This window comes from Emys orbicularis, chromosome 24 (genome assembly GCF_028017835.1).
Source record: "Emys orbicularis isolate rEmyOrb1 chromosome 24, rEmyOrb1.hap1, whole genome shotgun sequence".
Taxonomy (NCBI): domain Eukaryota; kingdom Metazoa; phylum Chordata; order Testudines; family Emydidae; genus Emys; species Emys orbicularis.
This window is the reverse complement of record NC_088706.1, coordinates 16,094,640-16,113,212: the sequence shown is the minus strand read 5'-3', so window position 1 is coordinate 16,113,212 and position 18,573 is coordinate 16,094,640. Positions and strand designations below refer to the sequence as shown.

The following is an 18,573-nucleotide window of genomic DNA, read 5'->3' as shown; positions in this document are numbered from 1 at the left end:
TAATGAGTTTCAGGCATCAAATCTGTTCTCTGCTGGTTGCACTTAACCAGAAAATATTTATTTGCAGCTGCCTGACAAAGGCCTAGCTATGACAATGAATGCTTTTATTTAAAGTGCAGTACTAAACAGCATTCCTCTCTCTGAGCCTGAGTGAGTGATGCCTGCCATTGGCACATGGAAGCATCTGCAAAGTCCCTTACTTCTCTATTTTCTTGCTGCTTGCGCTGTGGCGATGAGCAGGTTTCAGTGTGAAATGTAGAGCTACAGTGGGATTGCCCAGGACTCTGTGTACTCAGCAGGCAGAGAGGATACAAGCCATTATCACATAGGCAATATCCTCTTGATCTAGGCAAACGGTTCTTATAATGTGATTTTTAATTTTATTGTGCAGCCAGTCCAGGATGCTTCTCAGGCCAGTTTCTGGGGTATGTATTCTAAGAAGAAACAAATAACCAAGACACCACCTTGTCAGCCTGCTAAGGAAGAAACCTCCAGCCCTGTTACATTAATTAATTTACTAATACAGGGCCCCTTCACTGTCATCAGCCAGCAGCAGAGACACAGTTCTCCTGACATCTAGTCTGCCTGCTAGGTTGACTTTTGTGATGAGTGGCAAAGTGAATTAGAGGTTGTTTTGCTGCTGTTTCTTGCCTGCTAGTCTGCTCCAGGGCAACTTATCCAGGGTCTGGCAGCAGAATCGGGTATGTATTTAATTCCATATCTCATTTCTGCTGCCGCTAACTGCCAATGGCCTCCTCCCTAGCAGCATTGCAGAGACCCCTACTTGAAAGCAGAGCCTGTTTCGTCATGAAAAGGAAGACCAGGCCCTTGTAGGAGACCAGCAGGAGGCTTGTGAAATTGTGCGGGGCTGTAAGCAGAAGGTGGTAGGGGTAGTAAAGAGGGGCCCATCTCCCCCCTGATTGCCTCCCTGTTGGCTCTCCTTGCTTCCTTTCGGCTTTTTTCTTCCTCCTTCCCCCTTCCCTGTTGGTTTCAGGAAACCTGTTCCCCAGGCAATGTCTGTGCCCAAAGCCGTGCCCTGCCACAGACACACCCAGCCAGCCTGAATCCCACTGCTTCTCTCTTTCTTTTTTTTTTGTCTGACCCACTCTCAGAACTCGGTCTGGGAAGGAGTGTCACAAGGACTGCTCCCTGGCCAAGTGCAAGGCGGACTGAGTGCGGGTGGGGTGGGACTTGCATAGAACTTGTAGGCTAACTTCCTTTTGCATTGATAGAATAGGCTATGGATTTCTTAAGGCACTGCCTTCCCATAGCCCCCTTCCTAGCCATCGGTAGGGAACTTTTCACCCCAGCTGTGAGATTCGTGACTTCCTCTTGCAGCTGAACACAGTGGTGGTCACAAGCTGATGTTTTGTTTCTTCTTTATCACATGGTTTGCTCTTGTACTGGAAAGAGTTTCACACAGGGATGAGCAACAGTAAGGAAGAAGCTTCCAAAGCAATTGGAACGTGAGAGCTCGAATGGGGGTGGGGAGTATTTCATCGGAATAAAACAGAGCGAGGCTCAAATGCCCCCTCCTCCTGAAGGCTTACCCCTGAGAAAGGACTATATGGCTGCTACTGAGCCAATAAATGCTTCTGATTCAGCCAGGGCCATCCCTGGTGGGTGTTCCCAGGTGTTTCCCCTCCTCTGGGACTGAGCACTCTCTCACAGCGCTGCTAGACCCAGCCTCTCTGGGGGACAGGGAAATCTGGGAATGGAGACCAGACCTGGGTATTTCACATAGCTAACCACTGAAGCCACCTGAATAGCCTTGGGTTGTATTGAAAAGAGAGGCTGGAATGACAGCGAGGAGAGCAGAGAGGATTTAGCAAGGGAGTTGCTTTAAATCTAGGAAGGGTTAGTTAATTATTTTTTGTCAAGATCCAAATTTATTGGTCAAGGTATAGTCAAGGTCCAGACTCCAGAGAAAATTAAAAAAACAACAACAACCCAACAACAATAATAAGTAAATAAAAAGACTTTGGGGTCTGTTCAAAAGCGTCTTGCGGTCCGATTTGGCCTATGGTCCGATCTAGAACAATAAAAGACTTGGAGTTCTTGAGTTTGCAGCTTCAGAAGCTTTTCTTATTCTCTAGCATTTTAAGAGTTCTTTCTGTATTTTTCCATTCACAGCTCTAGGTTAGAGGAGAGTGCCGAGTAGCACAGCTCTCATCAGGGAGATTACTGTTGTACTTGTGAAAAACAAAAATAATCTCGGATTTGGGGAAACTGCTGAGTCAGCACTTTGTAAACTGGGGAAGAGCTAAATTGTGAAGTGTAAACAAGATTCTAGTTAACCATAAAGATTCCTTGGGGTGGGTGGGAGGTGATCTGTTTTTAATTGTGACCTAGTATTGCATCTTTGAACTCTGCCTCATTATTAGAGGGCACAGTTCAGAGCAATGCGCAAGTTAGGAGAACAACAACTTAAAAATGGTTTGTCTGGAGTTAATTAGTAATTACAGGAATAGAAATCTAAAGCCAAGAATGTGCTGTGCTGAGCCTGCCATTTGGTGTCACGTTCTCTCTTGCCAGTGAATTTGTCTGTATTACTGTGCGAAACATAATGTTTAAATCTACCACATTTTAGATCTGCTTTCAAAGTGGTTGCATTTGTTTTTTCAGAAAAATAACATCAGGGAATGGAACTGAGGACTCTAGGTAAAGACCTGACCCATGCAATCACCTGCTGCAATTTTAGTTAGCCAATCATGTGCTTGATAGTCTGAGGGTGGCAGTGGAAAGTTCAATTCAGCAGCAAAGATTTGCTTCAACGGCTTGTTGCATTTGTAAACTCTGGAGATGTTCATAGTGCTGGTTCCTTTCAGATGACTCGCTTTAATAGCAAAGATCACAATTGTTCCCATTAACATGTGATTTGGATTTTAACGTGTCTGGTAAGAGATTGATGGAAAATTCTCATTGAGGGAAACAGGGAACATGGATTCCCCTCATGCAACTAATATTGATTGTTCCTGGCATAACTTGGATCCCCCAATTCGCTCAGAGTTCCCAGCCTGAAATTCCTAGTTGCAAATGTGATCACAGGATTCAAACGCTGATTGTAACTGTCTTGATTTAACATAATTGGGGGGGGGGGGGGGAGAAGCGGGGGGGGAGAGAATCAGGCTGGTGCTTGGTACTGAATTCTAGTGAAACAAAAATGTCCCCTTTTCTGGTTTTGAAGTTAACTAGCAGCTCTCTCTTACAGTATGGGGGACTGCCAAAGTCATGTCTGACAACTTGATAGTCACAACAGCAAGAAGTTGAAGTAAATCTGCTAACTAATATACAGTAATTTGAAAGAAAAACTTCAGTTAACCACTACTGAATGTTACTAATGTGTGCGATGTGAGTCTGGCAGTACTGGGATCTTTGTTTAACTTTATTCTTTAAAATGTTGAAATGAACATTCAAGACCTGGTTGGTGTGAAAGGGTGAAAATTCTCTTCATGTACAAAACAGAAACTATAGGTCTCAGAGTAGTGGACACACTCCAGTGAGCCATGAAACCAGTCTTATGAGTTTTAAATGCAGGTTTAGGATGCCTGGAATATGTGCAGCACCCAATATGCTCAAACTCAGGGCTTAGGACATGATCCCATATGGTCAAAGCTACAGTAAATGGGGGCGAAGTCTTGAGTATTGCAGTCTTGTTAAGGCAGCATCCTACCTCTGTAGAACCCAGAGATTAGTAACATCTTTGCAATGTTCAGCTGCGCTGAATTGGGAGAACTTGAGTCATTGCATACTTTGGCCTTAGCTTTTATTATTTCTATGTACAGTTCTGAAACAAAGGTAGATCAAGATCAGGCACCACTAAAAGGTAACGTTTCTGCAAAGACATTGAGACAGGGTTGTTAGAACAAAAAGTTCTGAATTCTTTAGTTTGTGCTGCATTGCAAGTGCACTCTACTTGCATTTGAGTTTTCAGATGAACTCTGAACTCCCAGATAAATATGTTTGAGCTAAATATGGTGAATAATTTCTTAAATGTATTGTTCTGCAGGCCATCACGAAAACGAAGAGATCTTGGCAGTGTGGCTAATGCCACTGTGGTGGTACCCACCATCCCATCTTCATTGAATACCTCCTCTGCAATAGCACCTGAAACTGTAGAGGAACAGAAACCTTTTGAGAGAGTTAAGTCTAAGGAGTCCTTGGTTATCTCAGGTCTGCAGCATTTTACAGGGTATCGCATTGAGCTCCATGCTTGTAATCATGATGCCCAAGAATTCCGGTGCAGTGTCGCAGCATATGTTAGTGCCAGAACCATGCCAGAAGGTGAGTTGCCTTTACTCAGCTTTGCTTCAGGGGAATCTAATATTTTTAAATGGCCGTTTTCTCGATGTGTTAGCTGCATTTCAGAAAATGCCTTGGGAAGCTCATGCTGATGAACTAGGCTGTACCTATTGCTAATAAATATCCCTGTTCATTGGTTAGGTGGGAAAGGCTGACATATTGGGCTGGGCCAGGTTTGCATTTTGTAAAATATTTTAGAACTTAACGTTTTTTCTAAACATAACTTTGTAAAAAATCTGTTGGTTTTAGCAAAGGCTGATGACATTGTTGGTCCAGTTACGCATGAGCTGGTCGAAAAAAATGCTGTTCATTTGAAGTGGCAGGAGCCAAAGGAGCCGAATGGGCTAATTGTGCTCTATGAAGTGAATTATGGGCGTCTTGGGGAGCCAGAGGTGAGAGCTTCTTTCATTCAGCCTGTCCATAGATGGTATGTGAGTAGGTGTGCACTCTACACCCTTGCTTTAACATGGGGAGATAGCTGGTAGTGGCAGCTGGGAAGTTGAATTTGCATATTCCTACATTCTCTGGACTCATCTCCTCCTTATCAAGTGTCAGGACAAGATCAGAATTGAGGCTGTTTGAAGCAGAGCCCACCAACTGCCTCCATCACCACTGGTTCGGTAGCTTTCTTGGTATGGACATATTAGAACGGAAGACCAATGAATTCCAAAGTGTGTGTATCAAGGAATGCTGTGACACAGCCGGCAATCGTGTGGGCGCCAGAAACTTTGGTGGCACAATCAAATTGCCAGTGATGGACGTAAACTGAATATAGCAGCACCCCCTTTAAAGAGCTAGCCAGAGTGCGATGTGGATGGTGCTCAATCTTCAAGGAGACCACATCCCTTTGGAATTTGCCATGATGATGAAAGTGCCCTGGAATGTCTGTCTTGGTAATGACTGGCTGCAGCTATGCACTCCCCTCCTGCAGGAGTAACACAGAGCACAGCTCTGCCCGTGGAGTGTATCTCTATAGCTGCAAGGGAGGACTGGCTGCAGGAGTTCATGGAAACCCAGCTGTGGAAGTTCTGTTTTGCATGATGTTGCTCCGGAAATGCAAGGCAGCCCACCCTGCCCTATTGTTCTAGTTTGACTGGTTTCTTTTTTGCATGAACTTACCAGCTACTCTGGCACAGAAATGTGCCCACTCTTACCCTCTGGGAGTGTGTTCCATGGTGATGGACAGCACTACATATCGGTGTCCTCAGCATGAGTCTCTAATTTGTTAGCCTGGTGCAGGGATTTCTGTAGGGATTTTAGTGCACAGAAAGCTATGGAAACAATATAGATGTAAATCTCAGCTGCTTATTGCGAAACAATTGAAGTTACAGTTCAAGGATATAGTAAATGGCAACCCTGATCCTGCAACCTGAACTGCATGGGCAGACCCCAATGCCTGGGCAGGGTTCCAGTGGGGCTCTGCATGGGTGGAAGGGTTTGCCTGCCCAGTACAAACGGCAGAATTGAGGCCCAGTACAGCAAATGGCATGCGTCCCACATGATCTGATACTACTTAACAATGAGAGGCAAACCCAGGATATACCGTTATAATGGGGAAGATCGGAGCATTCCAACACACAATTATTTGTCTCTTTGCTGTTCAGGAGAACTATGAGGGGGGCGGAGTCCTCATGCTAATAACCTTTAAAAGGTATCCATGGGAGGACTTCATTTGAAATAGCTTGTGATTTAGCTCGTCTTCCTTTGGTTACTTGTTGTAGCACGGTGCTTAGTATGAGCTTCCTTCTTGGGTGATCAGCAGAATACTCCACTTGCAGAGTTAACCTTTGGACTAACATAGCTGTTGTTCTCGTTTGTTTTCTTGATCTTTGGGCAACATGTTTTTATGGCTTTTCTTTCTTTGCCTTTCAAATCCAACTCTCAGGGTGATATGCAGCCCTTCCCTCCCTGCAGTGGGCTGGGTATGTGCTGAGATCGGTGAATGATTTCATGAATAAATAGTGTTAGGAATAAACTACTGCTAGTCACTGAACTTCTTTGGGTGTTAAATATGTGCCTAAGTTATGAGTTGGTAGGAAGGCTGAAGTCTTGGCCTTTCTAGCTCTCCCACCCTTTTGTTTGTTTAAGAACTCTTCTTTTGGTGTTTTGAATGTTGATTTGATGCCAAATGAAAATCACCATTAACCAGGGTATTAGAATTCTCAGCGGCTTTCATAGGAAACTGCCCACTGGCTGCAATAAATCATTATGGCGTTAGCTGAAATACATTTAAAAGCACCCAGATGTTAGTGATATAAATAAAAGCCCTTCCTAGACATCCTCCTGGACAAAGGCAAAAGGACCCTGGGGACTCATGGCGCTCTCCTGTTCTGACTTGCAGTAACTGTATTTGATTGTGTATAAACAATGCAGGTGATAAGCTGCCATGCTGTGCTCTGGCTGCCTGCCCACTAGCGTGTTCAGATACATAGGAATGTCTGCTCTAGCAGACTCTGAAATCCACCCCAAATGCCAGAATTGCTCTGTTGTTACATGGCCCAGACTCTCCACCCAAGTACAGGTGCTGGAAAGCTTAACTAATCTGGGCTCTGGCAGTGAGCTGGGGGTGAGGGGAGACTCCAGAATGTGGGGATAACCCTTGCTAGCAGCATCCACCTATTTACATCCCATTGGCAGAGCCAGCCCCCATGAAATCAGGTCCTGAGTGACTTAGTGCTTTAGAATTTATAGTCTAAACCCACCACCTGGAATCGCACTTGGAAACGTGCAGGGAGCTAGCACCGATTATGGTGCTGCAGTTCATCTTCCCCAGCGCTGGTGTCTGGGGGAGTTCTGAGGAACAGCCATGTCTCGAGGTGCAAAGGGCCTGGATGACTGCAACAGGGGCTGCATGTCAAAGAAGTGCACGTGCTTGTTTCATTGGGCACAGGTGGAGAGCAGTGCTCTCGAGTAACAGCCTTAGGGCAGGCCAGATCTGAGAGCTCATAATTCTTGGTCACAAGTTGCTATTTCCAGCATCATCTCAGTCTCCCTAGACACGGGGCTGTTGTGCTGTGCCCTCTGTCTATTGGGGTTCAGCAGGGGCTGGGCGGGGAAGATTTGCAGATTAATTTGTGGAAGGGAGGTTGATTGTTACAGGCCTCCTGCCTGTGCTGCATTCTTCAAGAGGCAGTGAAGTAAAGCTGTCGTTTTCCATCCTCCTGCAGGAGGCACACCGCTGCGTTTCTCGTAAGCAGTTTGCTAATGAACAGGGCTTTAAGTTACGTGGACTACAGCCTGGAAACTACAGCGTCCGAATCCGAGCCACCTCGCTGGCAGGAAATGGGTCGTGGACAGAGCCCACATATTTCTACGTGGCTGATTATTGTGAGTTTGCTTATTCAAAGTTTAATGTTTTAATAGAAATCCGGGCTATTCTCTGGAGAGGGAAGCACAGCACAGAGCAGGTGCACTGGAATAGAAGTGCATGGGGAAAAGTACGGTGATATGGGGATTACAAGTGGCAAGCGCGTTAGAGAAACTTGAAAATCAGTCTCTTAAAAGCTGATCTATTTCCCTCACTTATTTGTTAACGCTGAGGTCACAGTCCTGGGTGGCCGTGCATTGCTTGCCAATGGCTTCAGGGCAAAGCAAACTGTCTTCCTGTGTGTGAGCTTAGAAACCTCTGGAAATGGGCTCTTTGAAACTGAAGAGCTGCCTTCTGCATTGAGTTGAATAGTGAGAAAAGCACTCCCATCCACTTTGTGTCGGAAATGGCTTTGCTCTGCACTTGAGTTTGGGAGCGCAAGAAGGCAGTGGAGATGGGAGATCATTTGGGAGCCGCCTTTGGTTCTGTTCAAAGTTTCCATCATCAGGGATGTTCCTAAGCACTTTGATTTGCCCACATTTGACATGAATTAGCCAGCTAGCTGGATCGTCTGCAGCCGTCAAAGTGCTGAGGTGCTTGCCAATCTCGTTCTGGGTGGAGCACAGCAGGTTTGGATAGGAAGAGATGCCTGCTTTGTGCACTGTTGGGTCAACTCTGTAGTGACATGGAGCACCTCTGACTCCTGTCACTTTGGCAGAATCTCACCCTGCACTCATGGGTGTGCAGGTGTTCCTGGGGGGATTTCAGTCAAGAAAAGACTAAACTGCTTGGAAGCCCACGTAACACTCACTCTCTCTCTCTCTCTCTCTCTTTCTCTCAGTGAACCCTCAGTCTAATATTGCTGTTGTTGTTGTCCCAATCATTTTTTCCATAATAATTGCTGGAATTATTGGAGCTGCCTACGTATTTGTGAAAAAGAGGTGGGTGACGTGTATCGCTCTCAGCAGAACAACAAAATGTTTTACCAAAGAGATACGCTAGTAGTTTTCTGTGGCTTTATAAAAGAGGTAACAGATTTTAGCAGAACAGCTAAATGACTTGTCTAGGAAACATCTTGCATTTGGAGATCTAAAGTTCAGGAGCTGTTATCTGTCCTGTGCTTTGGGAGTTGTTTTAATTGCATGGCTGTATGTAGACTCTAAGGGTATGTCTACATGGCAACTAGACAGCTGCGGCTGGCCCATGCCAGCCGACTCTGATTTGCGGGACTGAGGCCACAGGACTGGTGGAGCCTGGGCTCTAGGACCCCACGAGGTGGGAGGGTCCCAGAGCTCAGGCTCCAGTCTGAGCCCAGAAGTCTACACAACAATGAAACAACCCCGTGAGCCCAAGTCATAGAATCACAGAATATCAGGGTTGGAAGGGGACCTCAGGAAGTCATCTAGTCCAACCCCCTGCTCAAAGCAGGACCAACACCAACTAAATCATCCCAGCCAGGGCTTTGTCAAGCTGGGCCTTAAAAACCAATAAGGATGGAGATTCCACCACCTCCCTAGGTAACCCATTCCAGTGCTTCACCACCCTCCTAGTGAAATAGTGTTTCCTAATATCCAACCTGTCCACATGAAAGACCCCCAAGCTTATTTCTACCAGCTTAGGTTAAAAACTTCCCCAAGGCACAAATCCTTTCCTTGTCCTTGGACGGTATTGCTGCTACCACCAAGTGATTTAGCCAGAAATTCAGGAAAAAGGCCACTTGTTCTTTTAAAATCCTGAAGTCTGTGCTTCTGGTTCAAAATGATCCCACCGCGCTGCCACCATGTCAGGGTTCCCCTAGACCAGGGGTTCTCAAACTGGGGGTCGGGACCCCTCAGGGGGTCATGAGGTTATTACATGGGGGGTCGCGAGCTGTCAGCCTCCACCCCAAACCCCGCTTTGCCTCCAGCATTTATAATAGTCTTAAATATATAAAAAAGTGTTTTTAATTTATAAGGGGGGTTGCACTCAGAGGCTTGCTATGTGAAAGGGGTCACCAGGACAAAAGTTTGAGAACCACTGCCCTAGACCCCTCCCACTGCAACTTGAGACCATTTCTTCTTGTTCTGTCATCTGCCACTACTGAGAACAGCCGAGCTCCATCCTCTTTGGAACCCCCTTTCAGGTAGTTGAAGGCTGCTATCAAATTCCCCCTCACTCTTCTCTTCTGCAGACTAAATAACCCCAGTTCCCTCAGCCTCGCCTCATAAGTCATGTGCCCCAGCCTCCTAATCATTTTTGTTTGCCTTCCGCTGGACTCTCTCCAGTTTGTCCTCATCCTTCTTGTAGTGGGGGGGCCCAAAACTGGACGCAGTACTCCCCGTGTGGCCTCACCAGTGCCAAATAGAGGGGAATAATCACTTCCCTCGATCTGCTGGCAGTGCTCCTACTAATACAGCCCAATATGCCGTTAGCCTTCTTGGCAACAAGGGCACACTGCTGACTCATATCCAACTTCTCATCCACTGTAATCCCCAGGTCCTTTTCTGCAAAACAGCTGCTTAGCCAGACGGTCCCCAGCCTGTAGCTGTGCGTGGGATTCTTCCTTCCTAAGTGCAGGACTCTGCACTTGTCCTTGTTGAACCTCATCAGATTTCTTTTGGTCCAATCCTCCAATTTGCCTAGGTCAATCTGGACCCTATCCCTACCCTCCAGCTTATCTACCTCTCCCCCCAGCTTAGTGTCATCTGTGAACTTGCTGAGGGTGCAGTTCATCCCATCATCCAGATCATTAATAAAGATGTTGAACGAAACCGACCCCTGGGGCACTCCACTTGATACTGGCTGCCAACTAGACATTGAGCCGTTGATCACTACCCATTGAGCCCGACAATCTAACCAGCTTTCTATCCACCTTTATAGTCCATTGATCCAATCCATACTTCTTTAACTTGCTGGCAAGAATACTATGGGAAACAATATTATTATAATAATAATAATATCAAAAGCTTTGCTAAAGTCAAGATATATCACATCCACCGCTTTCCCCATATCCATAGAGCCAGTCATCTCATCATAGAAGGCAATCAGGTTGGTCAGGCAATCAGCCCCGCGAGCCCTAAGGTGACAAAAACACAAAGCATAAAACTGTAGAAATACTGAAACTTTTTATGTATCTGTCTTGCTTCCAGACAAACTGAAGGACCAACTGGGCCGCTCTATGCATCCTCTAACCCGGAGTACCTGAGTGCCAGTGACGGTGAGAGTATGCTGCAGTTCTGACCATTCCAGGGCTTCACTTGGTTTTGAATTATGACTTAGGAAACATGGATCAACGTATAAAAGCTTAAAGGATGTTCTTGTCCATTCCTGGGTGGGCAAATGCTGCTACTAGAGCAATTGTAGGGTAGAGAAGAGGAGCTCAGTTAGTTTAAAAAAAATAAGCCCACTTTTGGGTTGGCGATAACTATTGGGAAGTGGTGTGCTATTAACATGCTCACTACTTCGAGCTGTGTGCTGCAGCATAGGAACATATTTTACTGCCACTCTTGGCTGTTGTATATCTCCAGGTTTTTTTGCTCAAGAATCTCTGGTACATTGATGCTTTGCAAAGAATATCTAATGGGATCACAGTCAACACTTGCATCTTTCGCATGCCCTGCATTTCTCAGGGCTGCTCTGTGTAATCCACTGAAAAGGGTTTGGAAAGGAGTTTCCTCCTTTTCCTGCTGTAGGAATGCCTATCAGCTTGGACAAATACACTGTGTTTAAGCAAAGTACTGTGCATCTAATTTCATTGTGTTAAGAGGAGTAAGAAGGGGGCTGTTTACTGGAATCCAGCTTTAGCTTATTTCTTTACTGAAGCAGTCATGTTTGTCTTCTCGCCCAGACTTCTGCAGTACGAGGCTGACAGTCTGAACAAAGCAAGATTATTTTAAGATGTTGAGTTTTAGAACAGTGTCTTTGTATCCGTTATTTGTTTAGATTTGTTATATCTTCATGGAAAGTGAGCTCGGTGCGGAATATTACATCCAGTACAGGAGCGAGACATGGGCGTTTGAACTAGTGAATGCAAATGCTGGATGTCTGCTTGTGGATCATAATCCCCTTTTTACCTGCATTGTGCACTTGCTGCTGCGTTCTGTCACTCCTCCTGCAGATTCTCCCTGGCACACGCTTTGCAAGACTCAGTCCTACTGTCTGTGGGACAGACGCTCCTCGCCTCACCCCTTGTGCAGACATTTGCACCAGGATAAAGTGGGAATGAAATACTGCTGTCTGATTAGGCAGTGTTTCACACCCACGTGTAAATGGCTGCACAAGGTGGGGGTGACTTTGGCCCCCAGTCTCTAGTCTAGCCCCTGTCTTGCTGAGGTGGGAACAGTGTCAAGGCCTGGGTGTTCCTGTCTCCTGTGCCTGATTGCAGAAACCTCTCTCCAGTAACCACTCTGCTCATTCAGAAATGTCTTTCTCCATGTGACAGTTTATGTGCCTGATGAATGGGAAGTCCCACGAGACAAGATTAACCTTCTCCGAGAGCTCGGCCAAGGCTCCTTTGGGATGGTGTATGAAGGGATAGCCAAAGACATAGTGAAAGGGGAGCCAGAGACTCGGGTAGCTGTGAAAACCGTTAACGAATCTGCCAGCCTCCGGGAGCGCATTGAGTTTCTGAATGAAGCTTCTGTAATGAAAGGGTTCAGCTGCCATCACGTGGTAAGTGAAGTTTCTCTACATTAAATGACTTGCTGGTGAAAATACCACCTTTGAACTAATGTCCCTTTAGTGCTTTATAATGCTAGAGAATCAGGCTGAAAAAATGGTTAAAAGGGAAGCAAAATCCATCAGTGAGAGAGATTGGCAGAGTCTGGAAAATTCGTCTTCCTGTATCATTTCCCTTGTGCTCTTTCAAACTCCCCCCCCCCCCCCTTCATGATAGGGCCCCGTGTCCCATGACAGCACTCTGGGATCTTGCTGAAGAAGTGGGCTGTAGCCCACAAAAGCTTATGCTCTAATAAATTTGTTAGTCTCTAAGGTGCCACAAGTACTCCTGTTCTTTTTGCGGATACAGACTAACACGGCTGCTACTCTGAAACCTGCTACAGAAGTGTTGGTGTGACCGGAATGGGGCCAGCTATGGTCACTCAATTAGGGTGAACTGAAAGAATGGGGAAGACAAAAAACTGGTGGATATTCCAATACTTAGATTTACCAAGCCAGCATAAAACAGCTTCTTTATTATCTTACTAGTTACTCAGAAGTCCAAACAACACAGGTCCCTTAAAAGTGATCCAGCCTCAGGCCTCCAACCAGGTACCTAAGTCAAATATGATGATTTTTGAAAATCTTATTTCATCATATAAAAGAAAAGGTTCTACCAATCCCAAAGGATCGGACACATTACCTCCCAGGCTAATGAATGTTTCAGATCTTAGCCAAATACACGCTACAGCTAATTCTTATTAACTAAACTAAAATTTATTAAAAAACGAGAGAGAGAGAGAGTATGGTTAAAAGATCAATATACATACAGACATGAGTTCAATCCATTGAGGTTCAGATTCATAGCAGAGATGGTGAGCTTTGTAGTTGCAAATAGTTCCTTTTAGAATTCAGTTCATAGGTCATAGTCCAATGTCCAAATCTCATATTCAGGGCATACCAGCATAACTGGGACCTCAGTCTTACGACTCAAACTTCCCTGACGAAGCCTAAGCAGATCTGAGATGACAGAATCAGGATCCAAGGGTCTTTTTATACAGTGTTCTAGCATCCACTTGACCACACAGTCCTGGTTAAACAATAGGCTTTTGATGTAACCTTTTGCTTTCTAAACACCAGTAATTAGTTACACAAATTAACATAGGGCAATTTATCCATTAGGCAGTCTATTACAGACTTCAAAGAGACATATAGACAATGACATTATTTTACCCAAGATTCATCTAAATGTTAATATTCCCTTTTGATCTCGTCTGTTTACAGGGAGCATCTAAGATACACACAATTAGTATTACTTCTAACAATATAGGTTTGCATTTCAAAGTTCTAGCCTATTTAGCATGAATGGCCCTAATTTATCATTCACGTACCTTTCTAACATGACTTTAAAGGTGGGCTTTGGGTCATTCAGCCTGCGAGCTGTTTAACCCTTTCCAGCCATGTGTCACAGTTGGTTTCATTGTAAACTCCATTTTCACAAATGTGCCATGCCCAGACACAACGCTAAGGGAGAATCCCCATTTCTGTTTTTCAGGTTCGCCTCCTAGGGGTGGTCTCAAAAGGACAACCCACACTGGTTGTCATGGAACTGATGGCACATGGAGATCTGAAAAGTTACCTTCGCTCCCTCAGACCTGATGCTGAGGTAAAGGTGGGAGAGAAGCGATATTGGAGGGGATGGGGGGTGGGGGTGTCATACAACTGACTGACTTGCTTTGGTCTTTAATACTTTCTGACTTAACTTCAGAATAACCCTGGCCGTCCCCCACCAACTCTCAGAGAGATGATCCAGATGGCTGCAGAGATTGCAGATGGTATGGCTTACCTGAATGCCAAAAAGTTTGTCCACAGGGACCTTGCAGCCCGTAACTGTATGGTTGCAGAAGATTTTACTGTAAAAATTGGAGGTATGTAATGTGTGTGTCAAATCTAATACTAAGCTTTCCCTGTTGAGAAGGAGGTTCTGTGAAATCCTAGACTAGTGCTATAAAAAGCCAGCTGATCTCCGTTGGTTTTTAACTGCCTTTAAAGTTCTACGCTAAGGTGAACCTTCTTTGTCTAATATCTTTTCCTGTTTCACCTGCCTTGCAGAAGGACCTGAAGGCGCTTTGGTAAGTGGATTGTCTAGGTGAGCCTCACTGCAGCTTCTATAGCTTCTACTGAAATGTAGTTAATAACTTCCTCTAATGAGAGCTCCTCAGGAAATGTCATATTATTTCTTGCTTCCATGAGAACTGTGACAGAGAAAGTATCCTATTCATGGAGCATAAACTAAAAGCTAAGGACTGCTAAAGATGTAATTAGGCCCAAGGACTAGTTTTTATGGAGGACAAATGTATAAAACAAGTTCTTAACACCAGTTGAGTCGATAAAATTTAAAAATAATCCAACCCCCCCTAGCCTCCTCTGGCCTCAGGCCAGCCATCTGGAATTTCAGACCAAAAGGAATTCTGTTTTCATCAAACGAGTGGGAAGAGATCAGTCAAAATAGGGCTTAGTTACAACTGTGAGCGTGAATGGTACCATGGCTGCATAATAGTTTAGGAAGGAGATGTGGGGAGGGGGGAATGTGCTCATTCTCTAAATACTCTCAAGATAGCAGCATGACTGAAAGTTGGGGTGTCATAGGCGCAATAGCCTGACCCTAAGGAAAGGAATTGTTTTCTGTGGTGTAACTTAATATAGTTGGAGTCACTGGGCAGCAGGACAGACTCTAAGGCAAGCGACTGTGGCTCCCACAGTGCAGAGATCCAGGAGAGGATTGTGGAAGACACCTGTGGAATGAAGTAGGCAGGAGTCCTGCGCTGTGGGTACCTGGCCCTGCCTTCTGTGCTGGTACACACAGTGTTAATGTGCACATGTTACAGAAATCGGAGTCCTTTCAGCAAGGACTGGGCATTAGTAATACATCCTAACTTCTTTTGTCAGACTTTGGCATGACCAGAGACATCTATGAGACCGACTATTACCGTAAAGGAGGCAAAGGGCTGCTGCCTGTGAGGTGGATGGCACCCGAATCTCTAAAGGATGGTGTCTTTACTGCTTACTCAGATGGGTGGTAAGTTGCACTCTGCATTCCGTGATGAATTGCAGTATGAACCCTAATAGGGACATGGGTGACTCGATCTGTGTGACTCGATCTGTGTGTGTGTGTGGTGGGGGGGGCGGGTAAGTTCTTCAGAGAACAGGAAATTATATTTTGAAGCCGCTTCTTAAATATGTAGTGTATCTTCTAAAATCTCCCTGCTCCAAAAGTAAGCTGAACATTGTCTTCTCTAGATCCTCAATATCAGTCTGATCAGTGGTTCTGGTCTTTTCTCAGGTCATTTGGAGTTGTCCTTTGGGAGATAAGTAGTTTGGCGGAACAGCCATACCAGGGACTCTCTAATGAACAAGTGCTAAAATTTGTAATGGATGGAGGATACCTGGATCAGCCAGACAACTGTCCAGAGAGACTGTAAGTACTAGAGGCGAGTGGGAACTGACCAAGTTATGCTCCTTTGGTTAAGGTATGGCCAGTGAAGGTGACTGTAATTCCACCCCCCTCCCACCCTGATGAACGGGGGGAGCAAAGCTGAATTTTGAGAACCACCTGACAAAGAAATGTTGTCACCCCATCCTGAGTGACCCAGAGATGAAGAGGAGAGTCAAGGGCAGCTCAGGCGACCAGAAAGGAAAGCCAAACTAAACTGGGCTGTATGATCGTAAGAAGAGAGAGTGCACACCAGAGGGTGTGAAGGCCAGAACACAGGGAAAGTCTAAAATATAAATAGGCCAAAACAAAAGGCCTTTTCCCATCACTGTGTTTTAATGCACAGTGATTCACCTCTGCAGAGTGATGTGCCAGGACTGTGCTTGCTTCTCTGCAGTTCCTAGCCAAGTGGCTGGAAATGCTGGGGAGAGGCTCATCAATCAAAGGGGGAGGGGGCTAATGCACTGTAGAAGCTGTCTGCAAATCGACACCTGGTCATACGTCTGTGTTAGACAATTCCACCTGGTTTGCTTCTAGGCAAGAGTGGTGGCCACTTTCCATGCATTAACTTTCAGGAATCCCTCATATGGTGAATGGGAAGGGAGGGCGCAAAGTGTCTTGTCTTGTGCTTTTTCCTGTCTCTCAGGCATAGCAAGGGCCCTAAGTTAGTCTGTCCTCTCCAGTGGTTTTGTCATCCCATCAGCGTTGTATCCTTGCCCAGCGTGTGCTCCGTGTTTGCTTCTGTAGCCAGCCTCAAGGGAGCACTGAAACTCTCCTCTCAAATGATGGGAATAACAATAGGCTAACCCCCTATGGCCCCTCAGGTGGGGGGGTTACTAAGAGAGTGATGGTGCTTAAGAGCTGGAGTGCTAGCTCCAGGGTTTAGTTTTAAAAATGGCAGTGGAGCTGTTTGTGTCCTGCTACCCAAGCCTAGCCAGCTCTAGACTGCGTGTTGTCTGGCATGTTAGCCATCATTTTCCAGAGCCTGCATTTGGAACGTGAACAGGACCTGGGCTGCCCATGGGAGCAGCTGGGAGGAGGAATGGCAGGGCAAGTAGAGATGAGAGGGATGGGGAAAGGGCAAACACTGGAGGTCAGAAATACAGGGAGGCTCGAAAAGAAAACCTCTTGTAGAGAGAGAGAGAGAGAACAAACATTAAGCAGACTTGGAAAAAGAATAAAATAGGGTATAAATTGGCCATGGGAAAATTGAGACTGGAAATTAGAAGAAGGTTTCTGATCATTAGAGGAGAGCGGTTCTGGAACAGCCTCTCAGTAGCAGTAGTGGGGCAAACAACTAGTTTTAAAATGAAGCTCAGTAAGTTTTATGAACAGGGTTATATGATGGGGTGGCCTGCAGTAGCAGCGGAATGGGCTCCATGGTCAGGAGGTTCTTTCCATTCCTGTGTTTCTACAATTGAATGAATCTGAGGGAGTCATGGGCCCTGACAGACATGGAAGGAGAGGAGCATGAGGCTATAATAGGAAAAGTGGAGACCAGGAAGAGAAACTGGAGAGGAAGAGAAGAAAACATAAGAGACTGTAAGTGGAAATGTTCGACCCGGAATCAGAGAGTTGACAGCCATTGCAGGGAGTTTGTCCCAACATTGGTTTGGATATTAAATGACACCAGCCCCTGCTCAGGTCTGTGCCTGTGAAAGTGATTCCCAGATACTGACTCTCATCTTTGTCCCCTTTCAGGCACAGCCTGATGCAGATGTGCTGGCAGTACAACCCCAAAATGCGCCCTACCTTCATCGAGATCATTGAGATGCTGAAGGAGGACTTGCACCCCAGCTTCCAGGAGGTGTCATTCTTTTACAGTGAAGAAAACAAACCTCCCGAGACAGAGGAGTTTGAGATGGACTTTGAGAACATGGAGAGCATACCCCTTGACCCTTCCTCCTATTCGCAGAGGGACAAAGTACTGGGGCGGGACAATGGGCCCTCCATGGGCCTCAAGGGGAACTATGAAGAGCATATACCTTACACTCACATGAACGGTGGCAAGAAAAACGGGCGGATTCTGTCCATGCCTAGGTCGAGCCCTTCCTAACACCTCCTGTTTGGCCCAAGGGTTGTGTCTTTGCTTTTCCCCTCTGTGAATCTCAGGACTCTTGTTGTTGCTGCCACAGCGTATGACATACAACTACAAATTCTCTGTTCAGATTTTTAATCATCCTATGATTAAGAGACTTTTTTTTTGACAAGTTGAGTGGTTGTCAATGGACTTATCTGTGAACATAAATGGAAAAGGTTTCCATGGTGGCTGTCCCTTCTGTAGCCATGGTTCAAAACAGGAACTGACCTTGTAAATTAGGTTGAAAGAAGAGAATCCACATTTGCCAACAAAGGAAATGAAAATCAATGATATCTGAGCTACATTATAAAAGTGCAGAACAAAACTTCCGCAGGACATAAATGTTCTCAGTAGAATTCCAAGCTTTATGGCATCCTCTTCAGAAGCGTTTCTTTCACTACAGCCGAAGGATTTTAACACCCATCAATTGGACACGCCATTTCCTCAGATTGACCAATAGCTGCTGCTTTCATACTTTTTTAATGAGTTAAATCCGAGTGTGTGTGTGTGTGTGTGTGCGCGCGCAGTATATATACATGGGGTGTGTATATATATACAAATATACACTTCTTTTGTACATAAGTTTTGTATGTTCTCACAGAAGCTTTCCTCTTCTTGGAAGTGTGTACTCCTCTCTTTCCCAGTTTCCTGGAGTGATTGAACCTCAAACAGATTATTTTTGTACTAAGGACTCTTGGGAGCAGTTTTCTCTCATTAGCATATGAGGAAAAATATGCTAGGAGCCAAAGGAGTAGA

General features: G+C 45.4%; 1 protein-coding gene across 1 annotated transcript in view; it reads left to right on the top strand.

Annotated features, from left to right (window-relative positions):
- The window catches only part of INSR (insulin receptor), an 87,065-nt gene extending 68,984 nt beyond the window's left edge, over positions 1-18,081 (top strand). The window contains exons 10-21 of the mRNA XM_065422398.1: positions 2,626-2,661; positions 4,010-4,284; positions 4,552-4,694; positions 7,473-7,629; positions 8,451-8,550; positions 10,738-10,805; positions 12,030-12,259; positions 13,800-13,910; positions 14,013-14,172; positions 15,194-15,323; positions 15,588-15,722; positions 17,439-18,081. Of these exons, the coding sequence (XP_065278470.1) occupies positions 2,626-2,661; positions 4,010-4,284; positions 4,552-4,694; positions 7,473-7,629; positions 8,451-8,550; positions 10,738-10,805; positions 12,030-12,259; positions 13,800-13,910; positions 14,013-14,172; positions 15,194-15,323; positions 15,588-15,722; positions 17,439-17,793 (1,900 nt within the window). The 3' untranslated portion in view covers positions 17,794-18,081. The remainder of the gene's footprint in view (positions 1-2,625; positions 2,662-4,009; positions 4,285-4,551; positions 4,695-7,472; positions 7,630-8,450; positions 8,551-10,737; positions 10,806-12,029; positions 12,260-13,799; positions 13,911-14,012; positions 14,173-15,193; positions 15,324-15,587; positions 15,723-17,438) is intronic.
- The last annotated feature ends 492 nt before the right edge of the window (positions 18,082-18,573 follow it).